This window comes from Lissotriton helveticus, chromosome 3_2 (assembly GCF_964261635.1).
Source record: "Lissotriton helveticus chromosome 3_2, aLisHel1.1, whole genome shotgun sequence".
Lineage (NCBI taxonomy): Eukaryota > Metazoa > Chordata > Amphibia > Caudata > Salamandridae > Lissotriton > Lissotriton helveticus.
This window is the reverse complement of record NC_136062.1, coordinates 46,452,348-46,480,257: the sequence shown is the minus strand read 5'-3', so window position 1 is coordinate 46,480,257 and position 27,910 is coordinate 46,452,348. Positions and strand designations below refer to the sequence as shown.

The 27,910-nt window shown below is 46.3% G+C and overlaps 1 protein-coding gene across 1 annotated transcript in view; it reads right to left on the bottom strand.

Annotated features, from left to right (window-relative positions):
- Positions 1 to 2,141: 2,141 nt before the first annotated feature.
- The window catches only part of CEP152 (centrosomal protein 152), a 1,079,595-nt gene continuing 1,053,826 nt past the window's right edge, over positions 2,142 to 27,910 (bottom strand). The window contains exon 29 of the mRNA XM_078684803.1: positions 2,142 to 2,263. Within this exon, the coding sequence (XP_078540929.1) occupies positions 2,258 to 2,263 (6 nt within the window). The 3' untranslated portion in view covers positions 2,142 to 2,257. The remainder of the gene's footprint in view (positions 2,264 to 27,910) is intronic.

The following is a 27,910-nucleotide window of genomic DNA, read 5'->3' as shown; positions in this document are numbered from 1 at the left end:
AACTTTTCTATCCGCGTTCTTAATCAAAATATTGATCATGGTGAATGATGAATTATATAGATTATCCTCCCATTCCTTTCATAAATCATCATCAAGGTCATCGAAAGTTGGAAATATTAATATCCGAAGACCCCTAGGTACCCTTCTAAGATCTAAATAATTCTTCAAGGTTACCCCGTCCCACCATTTCGAAAGTTCAGCTTTCCTCAACCTCTCCAATTTTAAGAATTTGTCCCTTAGAGTGTTAACAGGTGTATCATTTTGCCTAAATTCCCAGGACCCTTAGTACTACTGAACAATTCTGCCACCAGTTTTTCCCCGTCATCCTCCATGATATAACCACAGTTAATAAATGATAACCACCGTTATTTTCGTGCTAACCAACCCTTGAAATAATATACTAACAATAACAACTTTGTTTACAAGTATTGGAATGGAATCACGATTCTAGTACTGCTAGTCACCCAGGAATTAATAAGACCCTTGAGTTATGCCAAAGAAAGTTCTGGTGGAATGATATGAAGTCTGAAGTACAGGATAAAATAAGAGGTTGTCCAGTATGTAAACAACAAAAATCCCTTCATTCATTACCAGCAGGGCTTTTACAACCAATGACTATTCCCCCTCAACCTTGGCATACAATCAGCCTAGATTTCATCACAGACCTACCAGAATCTCATGGACTAACCACTATCCTAGTAGTGGTCGATCTATTATTCCATTAAAGAAAATACCATCAGCATCAGAATTCAGTTCAATATTTTTGAACAATGTAGTTAAACTCCATGGCCTTCCAAATAGAATTATTTCAGACAGGGGTCCCTCAACTCATTTCAAGGTTTTGGAAACAATTAAGTCTTCAATTAGGGATTGAGTTAGCATTTTCATCAGTATTCCATCCTCAGACAGATGGCCAGACTGAAAAGGTAAACCAATTCCTAGAACAGAGTCTACGTTGTCTAACTTCTACTCTATCAACACAATGGGATGAGATATTACCTTTAGCTGAATTCTCATACAATAATACTGTTCATGCAGCATTAGGTTGTTCACCATTCTATTTCCTAACTGGTTTACATCCACGATCTTTACCAATCACGTTCCCAGCTTCTGAGCAATCCATGCCTGCAGTTTCGGAAAGACTGAGAGAATTACAAAAATTCCAGGAACAAGTAAAAAAGGTTTTGGCCAAAAGTAAATCTAAGATAAAATTAACAGTTGACAAACACAGATTACCGTCTCCATCATATAAGGTAGGAGATCTAGTTTGGTTATCAACAAAAAACATCCAGTTAGAAGGTCCAAAGAAATTAAAGCCTAGATTTATCGGACCATTCCCAATAGAAAAGATTTTGAACCCGGTTTCCATCAGATTAGACCTACCAAGAGACTATGCTAAACCCTTTCATTTATCCCTTCTCAAACCACACAATCCTTTTACTCGACCTGATAATCCTCCTCCACCAGTTGTCATAGAACACCACCGAAAATATGAAGTAAAGCAGATAGTAGATTCCAAACTAATACATGGATATTTGTATTATTTGATAAATTGGAAAGGTTATGATGTTTCTGAACGATCTTGGGAACCAAAAAGTAATGTCCATGCCCCAAGATTAGTCAAGGCCTTTCGTGCTTTACATCCTGAGAAACCTCGACCTGTGAGACGACCTTTGGGGGAAGGAACTGTTAAGGGTACAGTGTGATTACCAATTGGCATCATAGTTGTTACGTTAACATTTCCTGTGGTATCACATTTCCTTGTAATGCCCTTGCAAAAGTACTCCAAAACATCCTAATGTGTTTGGACAAAAGTATTTATGACGCTTAATACACTTCGTAATGCCTTTTGGAACTTGCAGGTATCAATGTTTATTTGTTTCTCTGTCAGCCTGGTATTTATTAAGCGCATACACGCGGCCCCGGTGCTTAGACTTTAAGTGCACACACGTGGGCCTGGTACACAAACTGAAGGCAACAGAACACGTGTGCAGCGTCAGGCTCCATTAGACGTTCACGTGCTGTTGCCTATAAAAACCCCACCCGGCTGCTAAATGGTGCTTTGTTTCATTGTGTTCACCGCAAGAACTCCCAAACCTGTTTAAAGACCCGACTCACCGCAGTAGAAAGGCCGCCTGCAAGTCCGCTCCTGTTCCCACCTGCTTCTTGGCTGCATCCTCGGATTGCCTCGGTTCCTGGACCTTCCGGAGGTTCTTCCGACTCCTTCCTGGTCGTCGCCCCACCCGACAGCTCTCTTCTAAACCTGCAGAGAGGAAAAAACAAAACACACAATTCAGAAATGCTGCAACCAGTAAAACTAATTAGATCTGAATCTGGTCTAGAAAGATACCGGTAAGGGATTTTTTAAACGTTTTTTGAACACTCGTGTGTCCTGGAACACTTTAGTGTTAAGCATTGGAAATTAGATCGCATTAAGAAAACAAAGGATCAAGAGACATTTATAAGAACCTCTGTCATTTGAAAGACGATATTTCAGAGTTCTCAAGACATTTTGAGAGACATTAAGAGAACTGTATCAAAGGCTCTGATAAATGTATCTACGATTATTTCTGCTAAGTGCAAGTAGTATTGCAGCACTTCCTGACTAAAGGACATTATTTGTGTATTACCTACTGGCGGTCGCCAGTAGGTATATATAGTTAGGATTTTTTCTCTATGGGTTTTTTGAAAATTCTATGTCTAATAACTTTGGCGTTTGTGGACGGAATCGGCTGAAATTTTCAGGAAAATGGCACATTTTGATTCTGAGCAGCCCTTGAAAATTTGGGGGGGGTTCGTCCAGTGGGGGCCGAGAAAAAAGGGGGGTCCCAAAACGTGTTTTTAACATTGAGTTTTCCATAGGGCGGTTGGCCTCACTTTTAGCCCGAACGGCTGAATGGATTTGCACGAAACTTGGCAAAATTGTAGGGACTGGTAGCCCGATGTGCCTTTTGTAGGTCTCAATATATGTGCTCCAGTGGATTTTGAGAAATTAACGTTTAAAAAAAGATATATATCTGTAACAGCGGACCGGTTAGCGCTCTGGTTCGCGGACTTTTCGCGCAACGGAGCTTTGTGAAGCGAAGCTGATTGGTTCTCCGGCGTCTGTCAACATTCCAAACAGTCCGTAGCGGCCGCCATCTTGTCTCTCGGTAGGATCGAGAGACAAGAGGAGGTCAAAACAAAGGGGGAAATAACTATAAGGGGGCATAGTAGATCCTCGCTGACCCCCTAGGTTTGATGTGGAGGTTTTAAAAGGGCCCCGCGGGGCAAAAAAAAATAATAAAAATAATAATTGAACGGCTGAATGGATTTGCACGAAACTTGGCAAAATATTAGGGACTGGTAGCCCGATGTGCCTTTGCTAGGTCTCAATATATGTGCTCCAGTGGATTTTGAGAAATTAACGTTCAAAAAAAGATATATATCTGTAACAGCGCTCCGCTTCGCGTAACGGAGGTTTGCGAAGCTGATTGGTCATTCTGTCACTGGGCTATAGTTGGGCTACATCTGGCTGATATTTGGGCTACATTTGTTTTTTTGTGTGTCTGGCGGCCATCTTTGGGCTACATTGGGCTACATTGGGCTTCATTGGGCTACATTCGGCTAATTAGCAAATAGCTCATCGCAAACTAGGAATGGTAAAGAATCGCTATTTATTCCTTAAAGTTCGCTATTTAGGAAATGCAAATAACTTTTATGATACATATGGCGGTTCATCTCTAACAAGATAAGAAGCATAGGGATAGATTTATGATGACTGGCGCATCACCAGGGATGTGTTAGTCATTCTGTGCCGCTGTTCCGTCACCTATGGTGTGCTGCATTTACAATGCGGCGCATCATGGGGCAAAAACAGCACAGATGCGTGATGTATCTGTGCCGTAAAGGTGGCGCATTGCTGGAGTTGTATCGCAAGTGTGATGAAGCTCCAGCAAGGGTCGGGGGTGCCCTTGTCGCAGGGTTTCTGTTCTCACACAGAACTGTGGACAGAGGATTGGAACCTCGGCGAATTAGGGTGTCCCAAAACTCACGTTAGTAATCAAAAACTATTTAGCAAGCTAGGTACAGTGTCACATTGGATATAACAAACTCTCAATGTTTAGACAATCCAGAATATGAACTTATAGTACCTCAGGATACGTGGAACTCATGAACAGTCGGTCGTTATATATTTCTTAGAAACCAGAACATGGAGTTAAGAAGAACACATGTGTATTTGAAATGTTTATTTACTAATGCCGTCTTCTCAGGCGTAGTACCTTAGATAATAAAAGTACACATATTATCAGTAGCAAAATTACCAGCATAGTTACTAGTACATAAAAAGTGAATGGTGATAGTATGTTAACATGCTGTAAATGAATAAGAGTTAGCAACACTTATAAGCAGCCGCGGGCCGTGGAGGGAGTTACGGTGAGGCAGGGAGGCGGGGAGGGGGAGAAGCAGGGTGGAGAATACAAGTACACATATTATCAGTAGCAAAATTACCAGCATAGTTACTAGTACATAAAAAGCGAATGGTGACAGTATGTTAACATGCTGTAAATGAATAAGAGTTAGCAACACTTATAAGCAGCCGCGGGCCGTGGAGGGAGTTACGGTGGGGCAGGGAGGCGGGGAGGGGGAGGGGCAAGGTAGAGAGGGCTCCACCCTGCTTCTCCCCCTCCCCGCCTCCCTGCCCCATCGTAACTCCCTCCACGGCCCGCGGCTGCTTATATCTCACCCTCCCTAATACACATATTATATTATTTGCTAAGAAGGTCTCTTTGTGTTGGTTTAGGGCGTGTCCATACTTTAGTGTCTTACATTTGAAGGAATCACATCAGCATACACCAGCTCTCTCTTCATGTGAACCGCATCAACTGTTGTGTATGTGTGTTCGGCAAAGCAATATAAAACCCGCCTCATGCCCAGAATTGGCAGAAGTTGCACTTATGTTATGAGTATGAAGTCGTGGAGATCAGACCTCATAACAATTCTGTATCGTGTTGTTCTTGAAACTTTAGCACTCGCTGTACAGATATAGTTTAACAAGTAAAGCAGATAGTAGACCAATAACATATTATTCTCATGTAAACCACGATGAACTACTAGGTGGAAAGCTAAAGCAACAACTAAGTGTCGTGTGCAGAAGTTGCAAAAAAGGAAAAATGGCGTTTAAACCGGTAATGAGCCCATGCTAACTTAACACGGTGTAAAGATATCCAGGACCTAGATGACACCTCCTCATGATCCGGAAACGAACTGAATAAGATAATAGAAGTGCCATCTCATGAGAGCAGATTGCAAGTTTATATGTGGACGGTCCGCAAGGTAAAGCATTAAAAACTAGGAAAATTCAATGCTAAAGAAAAATAAAACAGCCAAGTACTTTATCGAGTCTTAAGCCAATAGGCAAGGTAAATAATAAAAACTTGACAAATAAGTCAATGAATTGTCAATGAAATGCTAGTACTCAGCATATGAAACATGAAAAAGGTCTATGACATAACTGTGTATGCAAAATAAGCTGCAACAGCCTCCAATAGGAAGTCACCGTCTTCATCCGAAAACAGTTCAGCCATCCAATTTAAAAGCGGAAAAGAACATACGTGCTCTCCCAGCACCGGATCCTCTATCACCATCAGAGGACAGCTCGGTGGGTTTTCAAGAAAGCTGTGTTCCAAGAAAGACTGTGCTGCCGCCAGTAAATTCCAGGGACCAAGTAGTCCATGCATCAATGCCACAGCCATAATCCTTTCGCCAGGACAAATCAACTCGTGAGTAATGATAGGAGTCATCAGCTGATTAAAGTCGACGTCAGGAGAAACCGGTCCGCAGAGACACAAATCAATGGCCCAATCGAAATCACAGGTCAGGCAGTGAAATACAGGCTGGACACAGGTGAAGTAGGAGAACCGAAAAGATAATCCATATGCCGTGCTTAATATCGCCAACGGCATTGTGCCATAATATTCTAGCATGCGATTGCGGAACAGTGTCAGCAGCTGCAGGGTCGGAGGTTGCATAGGAGGGACATCCATATTTAAAAATGTAAAAAAGCACAAGAGCGTCCGCTGGTAATGCAAGTAAAAATGCAATTCACGAAGCAGAGTGGAGAAAATGGAATGAAAGGGAGCAGGGATGACTCCAAAGATTTTCTCAAATGAAGTCACGAGACCACTGGTAACAACTTTAAAAAAGTGTGCCAGGGATTTTGTGGAGGATGCGTTAAAGATAGTCGGAAACATGTTGCTGAAATTGAAAGGCAAACCTGTGTACGGGTGTTCGCTATGTGAAGTACGAAAGTTTCACGGGCCGAACTCAAGGCCACCTCTCTCTGAGACAAAAGAGCTCTTATTCTTGTCATGCCGTTGAAACGTGTCCCAAGGTTGGTATTTGTGGCCAGATTGAAAACTCCCTATGTTCATGTGTGGGAGGAAATAGAACATTTCTGCAGCAAATAACCCGTTCACTTACTGTTACGATAAAAGGAATACTTTTTAATTAACTCAGAACAATCTTCATTATTGAGCATCAAATAACTACCATTTTCCAACAACTTGAACGTGGGGATGATAGCAGGAACTGGCGTGCCTTGCAACACGCAAGCCATATTTGGTCGGTGTTTGTTGCATGAATCGTGTAACTGTATGTGCCTACACATTAGTGAATGATCTGGCGTCTCAGTGCATTCCTCTCCATTCAGATAAACTTCTTGATCATCTTTGAAACATCTGTATGTGTATGGAAGCGACCAGACCTCATGAACAAAAGCACTACCTAAAGGTTCATAAAGACCTATTGGTATATATTTCATACAATTTGAAAACTTATATAAAGCAAAAGGCAGCGTTATTAAACCGTGGATAAGGCATGTTGCCAAAAAACCCGCAATCCTCTGCTGATGATGTCACTGAGCATGTCATGAATGATGTAATATGTGACATCATCAGTAGTGGATTATGGGTAATAGTATCTCTAGTTTACTCCCCTATAGCTGTCTTTCTTTTAACATAAGTGTGTGTTTCCTTCCCTTATACTTACTGTTTTTGGTTCGCTTCCAGTTCGCGTACCAGCGAGCGAACTAGGAAGCGAACTAAGAGAAATAGAGGTTGGCACAGTTCCAAATATTGTACCAATTTTTTAATAACGGGGAGGTAGTTCTGAAAAGAACTTTTTTTTTTATTTTTCTGAACATTTTTTTACTGTTTTTGAATTTTTCGGAACAGTTTTATATTTTTTGGGGTTTTTCTTGGAGGGGGCAATGAAAACGATTCATTGTAAAGGGCTCAACAGGAGCAACAAAACAAAAAAAAGAAGTATTTATTATTTTGGGCGTTTCGGACAAACTTGCATATGATAGTCAATAGCTCTGTTGATCAGAGTGATGCTTCTTTCTCCGTAGGAAATGAATCCATCGCAAAATACGCAGGTGTGTTTTACTTCACCAAATCTCATTTGTATATTTGGCACCATCTCCCTGCCCTCTGGTCCCGTTACTTCCGGTACAACAGATCTTCTGGCCATAATAGGGAGATTATCTAGGTCGTTCCGAAACTGTGCAGCACTGTAGTTGTTAGGATGCCACCTAGTCATATGGCGATGCATTGTGTAGTTTCCGAAACTGTATTTTTTGTCGGTCCCTCTGGACAGTCTATCTTGACATATAAGGCAAGTTACGTATCTTGCATTTACTTTTTTCTGACCTTTGGGAATTTTAAAAAATTGCCAAATGAAGTTTTCTTTCCGGTGAGACGTCTTGGGCTGCTCAGGCAAAAACTGCCTCTCTTCGTGCTCGTCCTCCTGTTCCTCTTCTTCTTCTTCTTGTTGAATTACAACTTGAGCAGGTGGTCCACTCTTCCTTGGATGTGGTGGAGGTGGTGGGGAAGCACCAGCTGAAGCTACTAAAGAAGCCATTGCTCAGTGATCACAAAGGGTCTTTCTCTCACAATGATGAAAGTCAGAGTGAGGAAAGAAGGAGGGATTTTCATCATTTGGGAAAAACAAGAGTTCTCAACCAATCAAAAGTGTTCATTTTAGATTATATGACCTAGTCTTACATCATTAGGAAACCAAAAGTGAAATGAACCAATGAAAAGTGTTATTACCAAGTCACATGACTTGCTGTGTTTACGTTAAGCGCTTTGCAGGGCCTCCCGGTTTGCTTCCAGAAACCTGCGCTTTGCGACTCGCTTCGCGTACCAGTTCGCTAACGTAGCACGTCATATGACGTATCACGCGACAACGTGAAACGTCATGCGGACGGGAGGCGTCACGATGTTGTTTTCTAACGCGGCACTTGCGGTAAAGAAACGTTTACCGGCTCGCGGTCTATTTCGCGGCATCAAGGTCAGCTAACGGGAAGCTTCCCGATTCGCGAAGCGGGAACGAAGAAAAAAAAATATTTTAAAAAAAAATTATTCATAAACATATAAAATATATTTTTGGATTTAAAGAAGAATACATTTTACAGCTACAGATATTAGCTGTTAAAAAACCAATGAAATTCACAGAAAAAACCATAGGTTATAGACCATATATAGTTAGGAATTAGCATTTACAAAACCTTATTTTACTCACACAAAACCATTGAAATTCCATATATAGTTAGTTGCACTAACTATATATCGCGCACCTGCAATCCACTGCTGATGATGTCACATATTACATCATTCATGACATGGTCAGTGACATCACTGATGACATCACTGATGACATCTCAAATGACATCACTGATGACATCACTGATGACAACATCCAGTGACTGTATGCTTCTGTAAAGTTAAAATATGTCTTACATATTGAAGAATGAGTGGATGTATAAGTGTCTGGATGAAGGATTTAGTAGGTGCATGACTGACTGTATAAGTGAGTGATTAAATGTGTCTCACTGAGTGCATGGGTTAGTGACTAAACTGTTTTAAATTGTGCATCATTGTGTCTGTTGTTTTGTAATCTGATGCATGTGTTGATCATTAGCTATATGACTAACTATATGGGTTATTGATTAGTTGCCCAAGTATTTGTATGGGAGACTGAGTGTGTGTGTGGGTGTCTGGGAGGTGTATGACTCTGTGCATAGATGTGTGAGCAGTTGATTCACTAGATGTATGGGTTCAAAAGTGCATGTGGAAACATCTGTATGGGCGGTTGACTGTGTGCATGAGTGTATTGGTGAGTGAATGGATATCTCAGTGCTACATGTCAAAGTAAGTACATATGTAAAACACAGTACATGTGATAGTTGACATATATAAATAACTGTGCATAAGAGCCAGTGAATGTGTGAGTGGCTGTATGGATTATTGTGAACTTGTATCAGGGATTGTATAACAGAGTAAATATGTGTTATTATATGTTCCAATAAGTAAGGTGTGTATAACTATATAGTTGAGGAAATCGAGGTGTGATTGATTCTTTGCAAGACTGACTAGGTGTGTGAGTAACTCCATGGATGAGTGACAGTCTGTGAGTGTCTGTTTACACTGAGTGTATCTAAGGTTATATTAGAGTCTGAAGAGGTTCATTGTATCATCACATGAATGATGTCATCAGTGATGTGATCAGTAATGTCAAATGAGATGTCATCAGTGATGTCATCAGTGATGTCATTTGAGATGTCATCAGTGATGTCATCAGTGATGTCACTGACCATGTCATGAATGATGTAATATGTGACATCATCAGCAGTGGATTGCAGGTGCGCGATATATAGTTAGTGCAACTAACTATATATGGAATTTCAATGGTTTTGTGTGAGTAAAATAAGGTTTTGTAAATGCTAATTCCTAACTATATATGGTCTATAACCTATGGTTTTTTCTGTGAATATATATATATATATATATATATATATATATATATATATATATATATATATATATATATATATATATTGTTCTGCATTGTTTTCTTTTCTTTATTTATTCTAATTTCAGAACCCTTTCAGAAAAGTCATCCCAGAGAAATAAGGTATGACTTAAGAATTCAGCAACCCTAAATTAACACAACTAACCAATTATCCTCAAGAATGCAGCAATATGTTGATTAATGTTATCACCATTTGTTTTGTAGCAAATTTAGAGTCATTTTAAAAGGGACGTAGAGATTATAATCCTTTGAAGTGTGCGCATGAGTTCTCTAAAAATAGGTAGGCTCGCACCAGAAACTCTAAATATTTACTTAAATAATTTGCTTATGCAATGTAGTTATATTGTTGTTCCTTTATACAGATCAAAAGAAAGAGGATTCAGAGTCACTTCCTGTTGAGAGAACATCACACGACTAATTCAAGAAGACATAGTCCAGTGTTTGTCTTGTTTTCTCATTCCACTTCCCCTTTCCCTCAGGGATCATTCAGACTGACAGGAATCATTACAAATGTGTTGGTTTGGTTGGTTCAGGGGGAATTTTGGAACATGCAGCACCAAGAAGGAAACAATCGGAGATTCAGGAGATTCTGGTGAGTGACATCGTCACAGCAGCAAATATACGAGCGGCCAATTCCCTCATCTCCTTCAGAAAACATCTGAAAACCTAATTGTTTAACTAATTTTGTGGATTAATCCTTTTCTTCTCCTTCTGTCAAGGCTAGATTAAGGTCCAGCACCAAGACACCTTTGGGTATTCGTGCGCTTTAGAAATCACACTAACATAACATAACATAACATAACATAACATAACATAACAGAAAAGAATGAGCATATAGCCAACCTGTGGCAAGCCCAGCACACCACCTGATACCTGCCGTACTGACTGGCCATACAGTGAGGGTCCAGAAAAAGGGGCGAAGTTCAGCAAACACTGTGTTTGAGGCGCCAGCAAGCTGCCCTGCCATGCTGCTCTCTGGTCTATCAGGACAGGAGAGGAGAGAAGCACCCACCCAACAAAGAGGTAGCCGCACGGGCAATCCCCACTGCAGAGCGGCTGCCAACAAAAGTAACCCACCCTCACAGGTTTGTTCCCTCTGCACCACGTACCTGCTGAGTGCCAGAGGGGCACAGTGACCTGGCGAGTGCTGCTGGCAGATGACTGCTTCACCGGTCATCCCCTGTCAGGAATTGAAAAGCAGACAGAGCTTAATGTGGTCACTGCCGCAAGGAAAGAAGGCTCTGAACTGCCCTGCTGCACCATTACTGCACAGCCTCCGTGCCTACATCCTCAGCCCCGCACAGATCACAGTCATAAAAAAACAGCTGCGGTGGGGAAAAAGCCTGCTGGTCACACCACATCCAGGATCTGACACCAAACATTTAAGATGAGACGCACACACAAACTACAGCGAGGCATGTATGCATGCCCACTCGCAGAGCGAATGCCACAACAGATCCACGCCAGTAACTCACCCTCACTTGCCTGTTACGCAGCATGAAGAAAATTTGGGAGGGGGGGACAAGACAAAACATATTTTGTTGTGTGAAAAAGGCTGATTTATTGAAACAGGTGCACATCACAATGAACATCCCTGGCAACCGCCTTACAAAACTTAAAGCCTCACTAATACAACCAAATACCTGACCCTTGGCCCCACCCCGTGATCCCCTGAACCCGCCCCCACCCTGACATTACCATTTAAACAGCAATGCAAAGCATTGCAGTAAACCTATACCCTTTAATTATACACTTCAATTAACGAACATCCTATGCCTGCCTCTCTACAACAGTAAATCCACAAACTTGTCTAAACAAACTTAAAATACCCTGCCTACCCTTTCCCTGACCATAAACCCAACTTCAACAATAACCAAGAAACTTCTGCCAACCCTGGCAAACTTTCAATAACCCCCGCACAGCACCTGTTCCAAGCGACAATACATGCTACCCCTTGCTCACCTGTCTCACTGAAAGGCAGCCACAAAGAAAAATGCAAAAAAACAACCTAAAAAGTACCCCATAAATGAAGAAAAATAGGGGAGGGAGGGAATAAGCTACGCTACCGCAAACACTCCCAGCCACCAGGTCATCAAACCTAAAATGGCGGCTGGGAGCGAGAGCACACCGCCCTTACCGTTGGGCTGCAGTTGGGCTACATAAAAAGGAGCCCAAACACAAAATGGAGGAAGCAAGGGGCTTCCCCCACTGCCCCTCCCAAACCGCCAGGGAGGGGGCCTCCCTGTGGTTGGCTACCCCCAATCCTCCTTGGGACGGGGGAGCTGACCAGATAAAAACCATTTAGTTGTGTAAAAAAGGCCGCCATATTGAAACAGGTGCATATCACAATGAACATCCCTGGCAATCGCCTTACAAAACTTAAAGCCTCACTAATACATCCAAATACCTGACCCCTGACCTCGCCATTATGATCCCCTGAACCCACCCCCACCCTAACATTGCCATTTAAACAACAATACAAAGCATTGCAGTAAACCTATACTCTTTAATTATACACTTCAATTAACCAACATCCTATGCCTGCCTCTCTACAACAGTAAATCCGCAAACTTATCTAACTGAACTTAAAATAACCTGCCTACCCTTTCCCTGACCATAAACCCAACTTCAACAATAACCCAAATACTTCTGCCAACCCTGGCAAACTTTCAATAACCCCCGTCACCCAGAAAGTGGGCAGAGAGAATCTTCCCCACCTTTCTTTCCCCCAACTGCACGCAATCCCTGTGTCCTTGTGTTGACTGCATCTGCACATTCAAAGAACTGGACAAAACCTCCCTGATCTCTAAGAGGTATAAATCCATACCGAGCCTGGATAAATGCACACCTTCATCACTGAAAAACTCCACTGACTCAAAACGAATGACCTTATGGCTAACTTGACCAAAACCTAAACCTCTACAAAAACAGGACAGTTCAGTATTCACCTTCTGCCTGGCTTTTGTCATTGGCGCTCGAGTGCAAGGCACTCCTCCACACCCTGCGTGGTACAAACTCCATCCACATCAAATGACAACCTGACCACTGCTCCTTTATCAAGGCCAAATCTTTCTACATCGCCTTCATCAAAGCAACCCCATTTTCCCTGCACAAATCGTTTTCCCCAAGGTGACCAGTAAAATATCCGGGCACCTCTTATCCAGCTGTTGAGACAAGGGACAGCTCCTTCCAGCGCATACCCTCTTTCCCCTCCAGACAACCTTAAACAAACGTTCATTGAAACCCAAGTGAGCCCCAATATAACTCTTGCGCGCTTGAACTTGCGCCCATTTGACAAAAGAGTACCCCACTATCCAAATGGACAATTCTTCCACTTGAGGGCCGGGCACAGAACCTGAAAAAATCAAATTGGAATGAGACTCAGAAATGGGGGGGTGATGTGTGCACCTCCCATGTATAGGGTCTAACGTAGCACCTAAAACAATCAGAAGACCAGTGCCCTAAATGCATGATATCCTTCCGGGCCCATCCCCTATTGCACGCCTCTGTAGCAGCTCCGAACCGAAAAGAATGAGTCCCAAAAAGCGCTCCATCCACCCAAATGTGTTGCAAAGCCTTCCGCAACACCATCCGTAGCTAGTAGTCTATCACCCTGTGTCCATTTTCATGTTTAAACACCGCCCCCCCCCCCCGTCAGGCTGAACCAGCGTCGGGGCCACTGAAGCGGACATGTCACCTGAGAAACTGCCGCCTCCAGCTTGAGCCATCTGCCCTTTCCCCTTTGGTCTGTTTTGGACCTAGCCAACCAAATCTGCAAGCCTGACCCCTGCAGAGTCACCAACCCCCACCATCCTTGTTACCCAGTAGTTCTGACACCCTGAACACCCCAAAAAACATCCAAACCATTAATGTTGATAACAGGCAAGACTCTAAATCATTCCTGCATATTACTGGTAATACTTCAATCATCCGGGCTAAAGTCTGCCATGAAAGCGGTTTCCGGAGATGCCGCCCCCTGGATTTCTCCCTGGCCCACACCTCGAGTATTCTCCTCCCTAGTTCACCCGCTGTTGGAGGATAACCCCATTTTTTTTTAAACAACATTTGTATTGTTTTCTTCAAAACATAACAATTTAATCATCAATAAAATATATAGGCAAGCAGGTATTCTTGCAATAAAGTCTGGTATTGTCGCCCTTAGTTCTAAACATCATCATCATCATCTGAACAGATACATACAGTGGCTTGCTCTACATCACAATGACACAAGGTGTCTGCAGAATCATCGTTAAGCAAGTAAAGTAGCGGCATCTCTTCCTTCATAAGGGATAGCATAATAAATATCCCTGTCTCACAAAGAAAAATATAATAAGAAAAATAAACTAAACTCCCACCCTCCTTCTTATTCTTCCCCACTCCCCAGCGTGTCACACTTAAGAATAGTTGTAACCACATCTAGATCCATTGCAGTTAAATAAATTAAAAGTGATCATATCAAAGATCAAGGAATTACCTATTTGTCCAGAACAGACGAATTGGGGACTGAAGGGGGTATATACCTCAAACTATAATTTAGCTCTAATCAGGCCGAATCAGCAGATCCAACAGCTGCAGGATCCTCATCCAAATCAGTGTCCAGATTTTCAACAATATCACTAAAGTTTCCCGAGCTCGCGCTGCTTTCAAAGCTTTCTCGTTATTTACGCGTTTAGCTAGTTGTAGTCTAACGGTTCCCTCACTTTCTTCCCATTTGAGTAACTCATTCTTCCATCTCTGGACACTTGGGCCCTTCTTTGACTTCCAATGCGCTGTAATATTCCTTTTAGCGAGAAGGAGGCCCGAGTCCAAAAACGTTCTAGTAATTTTATTCTTGGTTGTATGGTGGAACCAGTGAAACAAGCAGGGGCCTATAGCGGAGTCTACATCTCTGTCAGTGATTTCATTCAATAGCGTTATAACCTCTTCCCAATAATTGTCGGAGGATAACCCCATAGCAGTTTACCCATGAAAGCTATCCCAGCCAGCTTCCCGGGGACTGTCACCCTAAATAAACCCTGATTAATGAGATCCAGAATGAACTGAATTACATCCTCACCCCGCTACCAGGCCTCAACGTGCCGCTGGGCACCTGATGCCAAGAATTCCCTCCATGACAATCTGTATGATGCCCAAGTGGATGCAGACAACGAGCCTACCACCATTTGTGGCATCTTACGTTGCCTACGTACCACAAATGAGCAGGCACTGGCGTCGGCGTCCTGCCTGCCTCCTTGGCCAGCCCACGGATTCTCCCCCACTGTGAACGAGACAAAGCATTGGCTATGTCATTGACCACACTAGGAACGTGTAAAGCCCTGAAAGCAAAATCATGTCTCAGGCACCCCAACATGAAGACCCTTAACAACTTCAGTATTTGCTCGTCCCTTGTGGACTGCCTATTCACAATGTCGACCACTGCCATGTTGTCCACTCTGAACAGTACCTTCTTGTGAGCTAACTCCTCCCCCCAAAGTGTTATTGCTACCACTGGAGGAAACAATTCCAAAAAGGCTATGCTTGTGCCCCCACCTATTCAAAGTGGCGGCCACTATTCCGCGCACCATTTTCCCTGCCAAAACAGGCCAAAGCCTTCGCTGCCTGCTGCATCTGAAAAAATGTGCACGTCCCATGTGACGTCGTCCTCACTCACCAATGGCACTCCGTTGAATGAATGAAGAAACACAGTTCACATCCTCAAATCTTCTTTCACCCCAGCTAAAAGGCGTACATGGTGGAGGCATAAATGGTGCCTTGACTGTGTACGCCCCGATCTCCTACAAAAAGTCCTCCCATCCAGCACCACCCTGAATGCGAAGTTGAGGTGTCTTAACCGTACTTGAATGTCATTAAACCCTGAATGTGTCACTGGACTACATGCTTTTTAGCAAGTCCAACATTTTTCCTTTTTTCTCTTCTGGCAGGCGAGCCCGCATTGCCACATAGTCAATTTCTATGCCCAAGAAAGACAGTGCCGTACTGGGCCCCATTGTCTTCTCAGGTTCCAAAGGCACCCCCAGTTCATACGTTAGCTCATGGAAATTGTTCAGCACTGTCTGGCATTCTGTGGAGCCTGGCAAACCTACGAAGAAGAAGTCTAGATAGTGCGTCACTAGTCGGTGACCTGTGCGTCGAGTGAAAAACCACTGCAGAAACGTGCTGAAGCACTCAAACAATGCGCATGACGTAGAGTAACCCATTAGCAGTGCTTTGTCCATGTATCATTTTCCTTCTAAGTGGATACCCAGAAGATCCCAATCATCCAGATGGACTGGAAGCAAACGAAAAGCCGACTTTATGTCACATTTTGCCATTGGTGCAGTTGCGCCTGCAGTCACTACCAGTGACATGGCCACGTCAACTAATGAGTAAGATACAGAGGCTGCCTCCTCATTAAAAAAGTCATTGACCGAAGTCCCTTCTGGCCATGACAGGTGTTGATTCAATCTGTATTGCCCCGCTTCTTTTTTGGGCACTACCCCTATTAGCGAGACAATCACGTTTTCTGTTGTCCAATTGTCATTCTCCCTGCCTGCACTTCTTTGTTCAATTTTTCAAGCACTAACTGTCTGTGTTCTGTCACTGATTTCAGATTGTCAGCCCATCGTCTCTGTCTCGGCCCCCTGTAACCTAAACGAAACGCACATCTGAACCCATTCCTCAGTACTTTTGCTGCTCTCCGGTCCTCATACCCCCGCAGCACCTCCTCCAACTTCTCGAGTTTAAATGGCGTACAAGCCTTTGGGTCCAGGTCCCTGTGGCCCCTCACCCCTTTATTGCCTGTGAATTGCTGCGGGTGTCCTGCTGTGCTATTTCCTGGCTGATACCATTACTGGCCTCCCTGTTGTTGTCCGCCCCAGCAGTTGACCAATACATGGCGGTCCCCGCATTTAGAACAATCGTGACGGAACCTACAAAACTCCAGTGAGCACAGGCCTTTGTTAAAGTCCCAGCACACCCTCCTGTCCCAGTCTGAATCTTTCCCGTGCCCCCACCACTCCCCCGGTGGGCCTCCCCTGAAAGGGCCGGTACACTATGGGCAATCCGCTGGCCGCAAATATGTTTTTTTTCCCCCCTTTGCCGCCCCCATGGTGTGTTGTCACAGATCCGGGTCTAGTTCCCCCCCATTTTGGCTCTGGGTCCCACGCCATTCGCGCTCTAAACTCCGCATCATATTGTGCCCATGGGTATCCACCCCCCGTGATCTGAACTTTTCTAATCATGTCCATGTATTTAAATAAAGCTACGCAGCGCTCCGGGTACTTCTCGCAATATACACTGACATAAATCAAAAATGCTGCCGTCCAATTTTATATTGTCAGAGGTACCTTTGGCCTCTTAGCCAGCTCGTATATCTCTTCTTTTAATCTCTCCTTCCCCCTTACTTCTCTATGCAGGAGCTTTAGCACCTCCACATATTCCCCCTTCCATATGCGCTCTTCTGTCGTCAACATTAAGTGTGCCCCCAGGGGTTTCGTCACTCCCATCTAAGGGAGTTTCTTTAATTTTCAACTACTTATTCTCTAGGCCCTCTTTTTTTGTCTCCTGTTTTTCCCCTTCTCCCGTGACTTTATCCGTGTTAGTTCTGCTCTCAACTTTTGTACTTTTTGTGTCCTCAATGTGCTTCGTCCTTACCCCTATGTCGACTACGTATTTCCCTTTCATTAAGCGACCCTCTAACTCCCCCCGGCCCTGCTCCCCCCCTGCCCTACTGACACCACCATGGGTCTTTCCCGCACCCCATCAGCCTTACCTGGCTCCAAGGAGGGTGCCCGTACAGTTGCAGTCCGCCTCGCCGGTGGCCCTTTCATTTCCAATGGCTTCGGAGCCCTTACCGCGTGCCTTTGCTTCTTACACGGTTTTACCTCTGGTACCTGCAAAATACTAGCCAGGACATGAGATTGCCCCCCCTTTCAAGAACCTCGTCCTCCCGAAGTTCCCCTTCCTTGAGGCTCTCCTCGTCATAATCTAACTCCACTGGCTCCCCAACTTGGGGCCATTCCTGAAACAACTCTTACCTGCGGGCCCTACCAGACCTGCTGCGCCCTCCATAGGAGCCGACTGTACACACCGGTACTACCCCAGGGTCCCTGCCCATGCAATGTCTTTCCTTGACGGTGCATCGGTCCACCGCGACCCGGCGGTTGTTGGGGGTAGCGAGGTCGTCCTAGGCATTCGTTTGCAGGCCGAGCCAAACTCCCCCGCCATTACCCGGTGCGCAGCGCGAGACCCCACCCTCACTTCGCCTCGATGCCAATGGGTGGCTCCCAGCCCTGCCGAGTCAGCTATGCTGCGCTGCTCCTTGCCCTGCAATAAAAATATCCGGTCTGATGTGCTGGTTCCCTTCCTACCTGCTGGGCCCACTCTCTAACCCCAGCTGGCCCCTCCCCCCAGGAACGGACCCCCGCAGCCTTATCATGCTGCCAGCCCCCAATGGCTTCAATATCAGGCTCCCGGTCCTGCAAGGTGACCAGGACCTGGCCCATGCTCCCGCCCGCGTTATGCCCTAGATGCATGCCCTTCTCAGGAGAGGGGGTCTTCCATTGCACCGCTCCCAGCATCTGGTAAAGACCTCCCGGGCTCCAGAGAGAGAGCGGCAGATGCTGCCCCGCCCTGCTCCCTTTTGAGCTATTAGCGGGAACGGGCATCTCAAAGTACATGCCGCCCAAGGCATATAAGGCGCCCCAGGCACGGGATGATCTAGGCCTTCTTTACCCCCATACCTGCAGGGCCCCACCCCTGCTCCCCCTACGGCATACTGCGGGCTTAGAGACCACATTAGTAGAAGCCCCAGAGGCGACCTCCCAGGCTCCGATGAGGCAGATGCCCTCTTTTTCATAGGCTTACTGCTCGACACCCGAGTCCCGTGCCGAGTCGCCCCCACCCCAACCGCCTCACAGACCTCCCCCAACCCCGGCCTGACAGACATACCTGGTGGCATACCGCGGGCTTGAAGCCCACATTCCTAGAAGCCCCAGAGCCAGAGGAGACCTCCCAGGCTCCGATGAGGCAGATGCCCTCTTTTTCACGGGCTTTCTGCCTGATGCCGGAGTCCCGTGCCGAGTCGCCGGGGTACCAAGCCCCACCCCAACCGCCTCACAGACCTCCCCCACCCCCGGCCTGACAGACATACCTGGTGGCGCTCTCATATGAGCGGCCCCGCTCACTCACCGCCATAGATTTTTGCCGTTTGGGCAACGTACATGCCGCCGCAGCTACACAGGCCGCGAAGGCCACACCGGCTCCACCGCCTCAGCAATCACGAGGTCTACGCGCCAGGCCTCGCTTAAAAGCCTCAAAGTTTCCAGCACCGTATGGTCTACCATCCTGAGGTAAGCAGACAATCAATTTTTTTCCTCCTAAACTAATAATACACTCCCACTACCTATACTAGCAAATGCCTGTAAAAAGCTAAACTACCGCAAACGCTCCCAGCCACCAGGTCACCAAACACAAAATGGTGGCTGAGAGCGAGCGCACACTGCCCTTATAGTTGGGCTACAATTGGGCTACATAAAAAGGAGCCCAAACACAAAATAGAGGAAGCAGGGGGCTGCCCCCCCCGCCCCACCCCTACCAATTCGCCTGGGGGTTGGCCTCTCTGCGGTCGGCTACCCCCCAAATCCCCATGGCAAGCAGCGCTGTCCATATTATTTGCAGGCAGTTGGCAGCAGCAGCAGCCCGTTCGCAGGAGGGGAGACCGTCGCTACACCTGCTCTCAGTGCCACCCCTCATACACATGTCTTTGCAGTAAGGCTTGCAGCCTTCAAGGAAGACTGCAGCAGCTGAGAGGAGTGGTGGCTGCAGTGCCACACAGCGGTCGCTGGATGCACTGCAACAGGCCTGAGTGCTGTGAAGACGTGGCTCACAGTGAAAGCCTCAACGGTGCAATAACATAAAAACTGACACTGCATGCAGACACTGCCCATCAGAATGCACTTAGTTGAAAACCGGCACAGTGTCCTTACCTGCTTGTGAGTAGGCAGTCACCCCTTCATGCTGTCAGCCTGGTCCTTTCACCCATACTCTGCACTTTTCCTGCTGCCAGGCCTCTTGCCCTGATGTGGTTTGCATCCACAACGCCACCTATCGGCTACTTAAGACACAGCACCCCAGCCTGCGTGACTGCCGGTGACTACACTTTCACTCAAGAAGAGGCCCAGGGGGATTGGGAGGAATGCTGAAAGCCAAAGACCTGTCCTGCAAAGAGGAAGGGAGGGTTCTTTGTCTCAGCTACCATGGCATTGACAAGAGTGGCTTCAGTACTACCCACAGGACGACTGAGCTATTGCACCAGAATACAGCACACAGTCTTCAAATTAACGGACCCAATTGTACACTGGTGCTGTGTCCAATGCTTCCCTGCTGCCCTGATCACCAAAGAGCCTGCAGGGTCCTGTGACATCCCACAGGCAGCCAAAATAGCAACTGCTACTGCACGCTGAGACCAGCCTAAAGAGAACGTTGCACTGTTCTCCCTGCTAGACCGCAGTACTTGTAGGCCAAAAGCAGTGCAAAGAGAGAATTGCACGACCCCTACCTCAGCCTGGCGGTGACCAGCTGCCATCGCATGCAGAAGGAAAGAAGGAAAGTACTGCATGGCTTCTAGAGGCAAGCCAAAGCAAGAGTGATGACACAGGCAGGCAGAGTGCCACCAGAGGACACCCTGCAAGAGACTATGCATGAGCACCACCAGTACTCCCAAAAGATAAGGGGGAGGTTAGTGCTCCACAGAAGCGGAGCAGCACCTCCCGACAGTCAGTGGCAGGAGGCACAAGAGAGGAGTATGAACCATGAGCACTGTATGAGACAGAATGAGCGTTTACTCATTTGGATGCACAATTAATGGCTGCATGTAGGAGTCTGTGCCAGCCCCAGCACCGAATGGCCACCATTGGCACATCAAGGAAAATGCCACACAGAGTGACAAACCCTGCCAGGTGCACGAGAACTGAGGCAGAACCCAGCGCCTCGATGGCGCAGTCTCGAGAAACAAGCACAATGCCATTGTGGGGCTGGGCTCTCAAGGGCTATGCAATTACTAGGTTGGATAGACCTCAGGGGAGGGGAGGCGTGCTGGTAGTGATATACAAGCAACAACTATGCTGCACTTTCTCAGAAATCCGGATCAGTGGGGCCGAAACAGCCTTTTTGTCACTAATTATCTCAGGCCGTTGCTCTCTCAATAGCCTGTTGATTTGCAGGCCACCACGGGTGGCTGCCTCGTTCACATCGGCACTACTTGATACGATGCCGGCTTTTGCTTTACAAAAAGCTTTTGCACTCCACACCACCCTGGGTTAGACACTGGCTATATGCAAATCAGCTCTGACCCTGTGCCTCATGGGAACAGTCCAGTCCGAACTACCAAGCCATGTCTTTCCCAGACCAGAATCAAGCATCCAAGGACCGGTTTCTGGCTATCAGCCTTCATCAGCCTGGATAGCTTGACTCCAGTGGTGTGGAGAGCCTGGGACTCACGTCTGAGCATCCCCAGCCCACTCGGGGTGAAATTGCAAAAAACACAGGTGATGGACAGAATGTAGAACAATGTCATACATTCACCCCAGTACAAGGATCTGGGCCTAAATCCATTGTTTTTTTGCACTCCACACCACCCTGGGTTAGACACTGGCTATATGCTAATCAGCTCTGACCCTGTGCCTCCTGGGCTTTTGCTTTACAACATTCAAATTTGCTAATTTTAGGGGACCTTAACCTATACTTTGACGATCTTACCTCACTCAATAGCTTAGACTTAATGGAGGAGTTAAAGTCATTTCAGCTCCTTCAGTTGGTAAAGGAACGTACTCACACACAGGGGCACATTCTTGACCCCATTTTTGCAAACCCTATGTTAGTGAAAGTTGCTTCCCCGGTTCCTATTGCTTGATCCGATCACTTAGTGATCCCTTTTCAGATTCTGGATACCCATCCCCCACCAAAACCAACCCAGGCCCAATCCATCAAAACTCGAAATTGGACTTAGATTAATCAGGAGGCGCTTACATCTATATCTGCCCTGAGCTATAGTCCTCCATGCCTAGAAAACTGCCCACAGGCCGGCAACCTGCAAGTCTTGACATGGATAGAGGAAGCACTAGATTTGATAGCCCCAAGTAAAACACAACATTTCTCTCGCTCCAGACCCTCAGCAGGTTGGTTCATGGAGGACCTCGCACAAACTAAAAAACTATGCAAACGCCTAGAACGAAAATGGCGGAAGAACTATTGTTCCCAGGACAAAGAGACCTATTGCAGGCACTAAAGGAATACCATAAAAAGATCAGGGTGGCTCAGACGATATTTTACACACAATAGATCAACGGGGCTTAGAACGCGCCTCAAGAGATTTTTAGAATTGTTAAATCCCTTACTTCCCTGGATACAGTATCAACGGTCAGGGTACCAAGCATGAGCAGTTGTAAGAAGATTGCCCATTTCTATTTTGGATACAATCTCTTCGATATATACATCTTTTCCCGAAATCGCTAATAATCATGGCCTTTCCTTTATGAGGACAACTGCAGTGTGCTCTACTTGGGGACTTCCAGAGGCAGCCCGGATGCTTTTAAGAATACCAAAATGGATCTCCATTAGCTCTGGTTTGGCTGAAGTTCACTGGCTTCCAGTTAAACACAGAATCTCATTTAAAGCTCGGTGTTTCACGTACAGGATAATGTATTTGAGGGGTCCCAGTTATCTCTTCCCCATGATCAAAGCTTACACTCCTTTCAGAGCGCTTAGATCTGGAGACGAGCACTCCCCCAAGTCACAGCTCACCAAGACCGTCTTCAGTGGATCAAGCAACACCATAGTCAAGCATTCACAATGGACTCCACAGACGCTCCTGATGCACTAAGTTTGAACTGTAAAACACCAACTACATCACAGCAATAGCACCCTGGACTGATCAACATCACATAGGTGGACTGTCACCCAACTGATGTGACGCTGAAGGGAACGGACTTCATCAGCACCGTGTTCGTGCCCAGATGTATCTGGTTAAAATATGGATGCATGCCGAGATGCCCGGATGCTCCCATCTGCACAAGTCCACCACTGTCCTGCGGCAGCCTCTTGAAATTGTGAGATTTAATTTGTTTTAGTGGTTTTTCATTCCTTATCACAGGTTGGACTTTTGTTTTTAATAACATTTGGGAGGAATGTTTTATCCTGCTGGACACAGTATAGTGTTACACCCACACCCACACCCATCCAACGCAGGCGTCACCGGTCAGCTGACCCTGCCAATAAAAAGAGCCCGACTGCACACGCTTGTCGCCAGTTTCGGTACTATACACACTATGTCATAATTTCCATAGCACGTGGGCCAAGGGGCCAACAACACAACAGACATGCTGAGGGTAAAATAGGTGTTAGGCTCTATATGTGCTTGAACTGCCACTATCCAGGAGAGAACTCAGAGAAGATCGTGTATTAATTAAGGAATTTGCATCACCCAGCGGAGTAAAACAAAGCACACAGTGAATGTGCACTGACCCTTCTATGGTTTCCCGGGTTTATAACACTGCACAACGATACAGACAGACGATTCACTGGGACCAGCCAGGTTCTGGTTCTGGCTCCTCTGGAACCCTCTAACCCAGATAACTTTAGGATGAAAGATTTCTTTCAAGGATGGAATAATATTCGAAAGGCTTGGACCCTGGACAGTAATTCCCCGATCCTCAGATTTTACATCCACTAATAATATATGATCTGCTGTCATCCAGCATTTCCAGTGAGTTAAGTTGGCTGTAGGCTGGTCCTACAATTGTTTATCAATCTGTTGACTTTAAATTCAGTCTGTTTCCATACTGAGAGAAAATATATATATATATATGTATGTATATTACCTACTGGCGGTCGCCAGTAGGTATATATAGTTAGGATTTTTTCTCTATGGGTTTTTTGAAAATTCTATGTCTAATAACTTTGGCGTTTGTGGACGGAATTGGCTGAAATTTTCAGGAAAATGGCACATTTTGTTTCTGAGCATCCCTCGAAAATTTGGGGGGGGTTCGTCAAGGGGGGGCCGAGAAAAAAGGGGGGTCCCAAAACGTGTTTTTAACATTGAGTTTTCCATAGGGCGGTTGGCCTCACTTTTAGCCCGAACGGCTGAATGGATTTGCACGAAACTTGGCAAAATTGTAGGGACTGGTAGCCCGATGTGCCTTTTGTAGGTCTCAATATATGTGCTCCAGTGGATTTTGAGAAATTAACGTTTAAAAAAAGATATATATCTGTAACAGCGGACCTGGCAGCGTCCCAGGACGCGTACTTTACGCGCAACGGAGCTTTGTGAAGCGAAGCTGATTGGTTCTCCGGCGTCTGTCAACATTCCAAACAGTCCGTAGCGGCCGCCATCTTGTCTCTCGGTAGGATCGAGAGACAAGAGGAGGCCAAAGCGAAGGGGCAAATGACCATAAGGGGGCATAGTACATTGTCGCTCACCCCCTAGGTTTGATGTGGAGGTTTTAAAAGGGCCCCGCGGGGCAAAAAAAAATAAAAATAATAATAATCGAACAGCTGAATGGATTTGCACGAAACTTGGCAAAATTGTAGGGACTGGTAGCCCGATGTGCCTTTGCTAGATCTCAATATATGTGCTCCAGTGGATTTTGAGAAATTAACGTTCAAAAAAAGATATATATCTGTAACAGCGCACCGCTTCGCGTACTTTTCGCGTTACGGAGCTTTGCGAAGCGAAGCTGATTGGCTCTCCGGTGTCTGTAAACATTCCAAACAGTCCGTAGCGGCCGCCATCTTGTCTCTCGGTAGGATCGAACAGCTGAATGGATTTGCACGAAACTTGGCAAAATTGTAGGGACTGGTAGCCCGATGTGCCTTTGCTAGGTCTCAATATATGTGCTTCAGTGCATTTTGAGAAATTAACGTTCAGAAACAAGATATATATCTGTAACAGCGCTCCGCTTCGCGGAGATAAAATTATATGTGTATTACCTAGCTGTTGCTAACACCAGTTAGCGACGGCTAGTAGAAGATAGCGACCATCTTGGGCCCCACTTTGCATGTGAGTGATATTTATCACTAATGACATGCAAAGTGGGCATGCCAAGATGTTAGCGACTGGAAACAGTCGCTAACATCGCTATCTCCTATTATCAACTTTTGGAAATATTCGAGATAAGCGCGAATATCTCCAAAAGCTACCACCTGCCCTGAGCAGTTCTTAGCCATGTTATCCAATGGGAGGTGGATAACATGGCTAAGAGCATTAGCTCGGTAATGCATGAATATCGCTGAGTTTTCAGCGATATTAATGCATTGCGGTCGTTTTTTATCGTATTTGCGATAAACCTTGATAATAGCAAGGTTTATCTGCGATAATTTCTGACGGTAAAAAAATCGTTGCTAAGCATCGTTAGGGATAAATATCGCTTAACTTTGGTAATATGCCCCAACGTCTGTTAACGTTCGATTCGAAGGAAATCAGGAAGTGTTGAAAAACATTGTCTGCGCCATCTTGTCTTTTTTCAAATGCCACACTTTTGTCGTGCACGGCAGCCATTTTAGATGCCTTGACCAGACCCACTCTGTGCACGCTGTCGATCCTTAGCATGGCTCCCCACCCTCGCAAGCATCTCCCCCAGGCAGTGGTCACCCCCGCTCTCTGTCTTATGCATGGGTAATAAACCTCCCCCCATCTGCGCTGCTCTTCCCTGAGAATCACACCCTGTGCCCGCCCGACACCTCCCTTTCGCCCTATTCACTACCGCACCCTCTGATACTCCTTTTCCTCTGTGTCCGATTGTCCAGGCTGGTCCTAGGGTATCAGCTAGCCCTGCAGATGTAGTTTATGGCCACAGCTGTAAAGAATCACCCCTCTTCAAAGGAGTTATAGTAGATCAAGGCCCACACTCGATGAGATCCGTCACAGCAGAAGCGTTGCTATTATCTGAAAACCATCCTGTATTGTGATTGGGGAGGGGACCGAGCCTGAAGCGGAAGATTCCAGGGATGACTCTTTGTACATCAAAGTTTTTACAATTATGTGTCACATTAAAAATATATAGCACTCCGACAAAGTAGTAAGATTATAAAACTTTAATAATTTATAAATATATACAAGAAAACAAAAATAGTAATAACATATAAACATTTTTAGGGAAAAACAACGAAGTAGCGGTCGGCTGTGCGAATAGTCCCAACGCAGCACAACGTCCAGATTTCCGGCGTGGGGCGTCGCGGGGGGTGGGTCATCAGTAGCAAACTGTTGTGCGAATAGTTCCAAGGCAGCAGAACGCGCTGAAATCTAGATGACACTAAAGTGATGTCTAGTAAGTTGCCACCCAGCAAATAACGGCATGGGGCGTCGCGGGGGGTGGGTCATCAGTAGCAAACTGTTGCGCGAATAGTTCCAAGGCAGCAGAACGATGGCACCAAGGTGATGTCCAGTAAGTTGCCGCACTGGTTTTAGTATCCTACAATGCTGCTCCGAATAACGGCGCGGGGCGCCCCGGGGGAGGCGGTGAACGGGCCTGTCCAGGTGGAGTGTCATCTGTTGTAGTGGGGCGCCCCTTTACCGTTTCAGTTGCCATTCCGTCCGTTTTTGGTCCACTGTGTCAAAAGCCGCAATTCAGCTGAGTTGCGCCCACTCTTGCGGTGCAGCGATAGGCGGCTGTCACAGGACTCTCAAAATGGCGGCAGGCTGTTTCCTTTTTGGGCCTGGTCCACTGAAATGGCCCTGGGACACCTTGGAAATCGGACGCTTGTCTGCTAGGTCTTGGACCCCATTCTCGAAAGCGTCCCCTCCGCCTTGAGAATTCATCAAAAGTTTTGGGGGCTCCGACTCCTGCAGGCTTCTGGTGGGGAGCGGCTGCCATGATTGCTCGCGGAATGACCACGACTGAGCTATGAGATGGTGGTGCTCTCATGCTGACGCCAGCTTCAGTCTGAAACATCCAGAAACAAGGTGGGGCTTTCATCGTTTGGGAAAAAAAAAAAGTTTTCATCCAATGAAAAGTGTTGTTTTTAGGTCACATGATCAAGCCTTCCATCATTAGGAAACCAAAAGTAAAATGAACCAATGAAAAGTTTTATAAACAAGTCACATGACCTGTTATGCGGCATAGGGTGTAAAATGCGGAGAAAATACGTTGGCACGTGAGGCGGCGTCAGTAGCGGACCGATGTGCGAATAGGCCGAAGGCAACACAACGCGCCAAGATCCGGATGGCACCGAGGTGGTGTCCAGCAAGTTGCAGCACTGGTGTGGCCATCCTACAATGCTGAAAGTCGGCGTGGGGCGCCCCGTTGGCACGTGAGGCGGCGTCAGTAGCGGACCGATGTGCGAATAGGCCGAAGGCAACACAACGCGCCAAGATCCGGATGGCACCGAGGTGGTGTCCAGCAAGTTGCAGCACTGGTGTGGCCATCCTACAATGCTGAAAGTCGGCGTGGGGCGCCCCGTTGGCACGTGAGGCGGCGTCAGTAGCGGACCGATGTGCGAATAGGCCGAAGGCAACACAACGCGCCAAGATCCGGATGGCACCGAGGTGGTGTCCAGCAAGTTGCAGCACTGGTGTGGCCATCCTACAATGCTGAAAGTCGGCGTGGGGCGCCCCGTTGGCACGTGAGGCGGCGTCAGTAGCGGACCGATGTGCGAATAGGCCAAAGGCAACACAATGCGCCAAGATCCGGATGGCACCGAGGTGGTGTCCAGCAAGTTGCAGCACTGGTGTGGCCATCCTACAATGCTGAAAGTCGGCGTGGGGCGCCCCGTTGGCCTGTGAGTTTGCGTCAGTAGCGGACCGATGTGCGAATAGGCCGAAGGCAGCACAACGCGCCAAGATCCGGATGGCACCGAGGTGGTGTCTAGTAAGTTGCCGCACTGGTGTGGCCATCCAACAATGCTGAAAGTCGGCGTGGGGCACCCCGTTGGCCTGTGAGTTTGCGTCAGTAGCGGACCGATGTGCGAATAGGCCGAAGGCAGCACAACGCGCCAAGATCCGGATGGCACCGAGGTGGTGTCTAGTAAGTTGCCGCACTGGTGTGGCCATCCAACAATGCTGAAAGTCGGCGTGGGGCGCCCC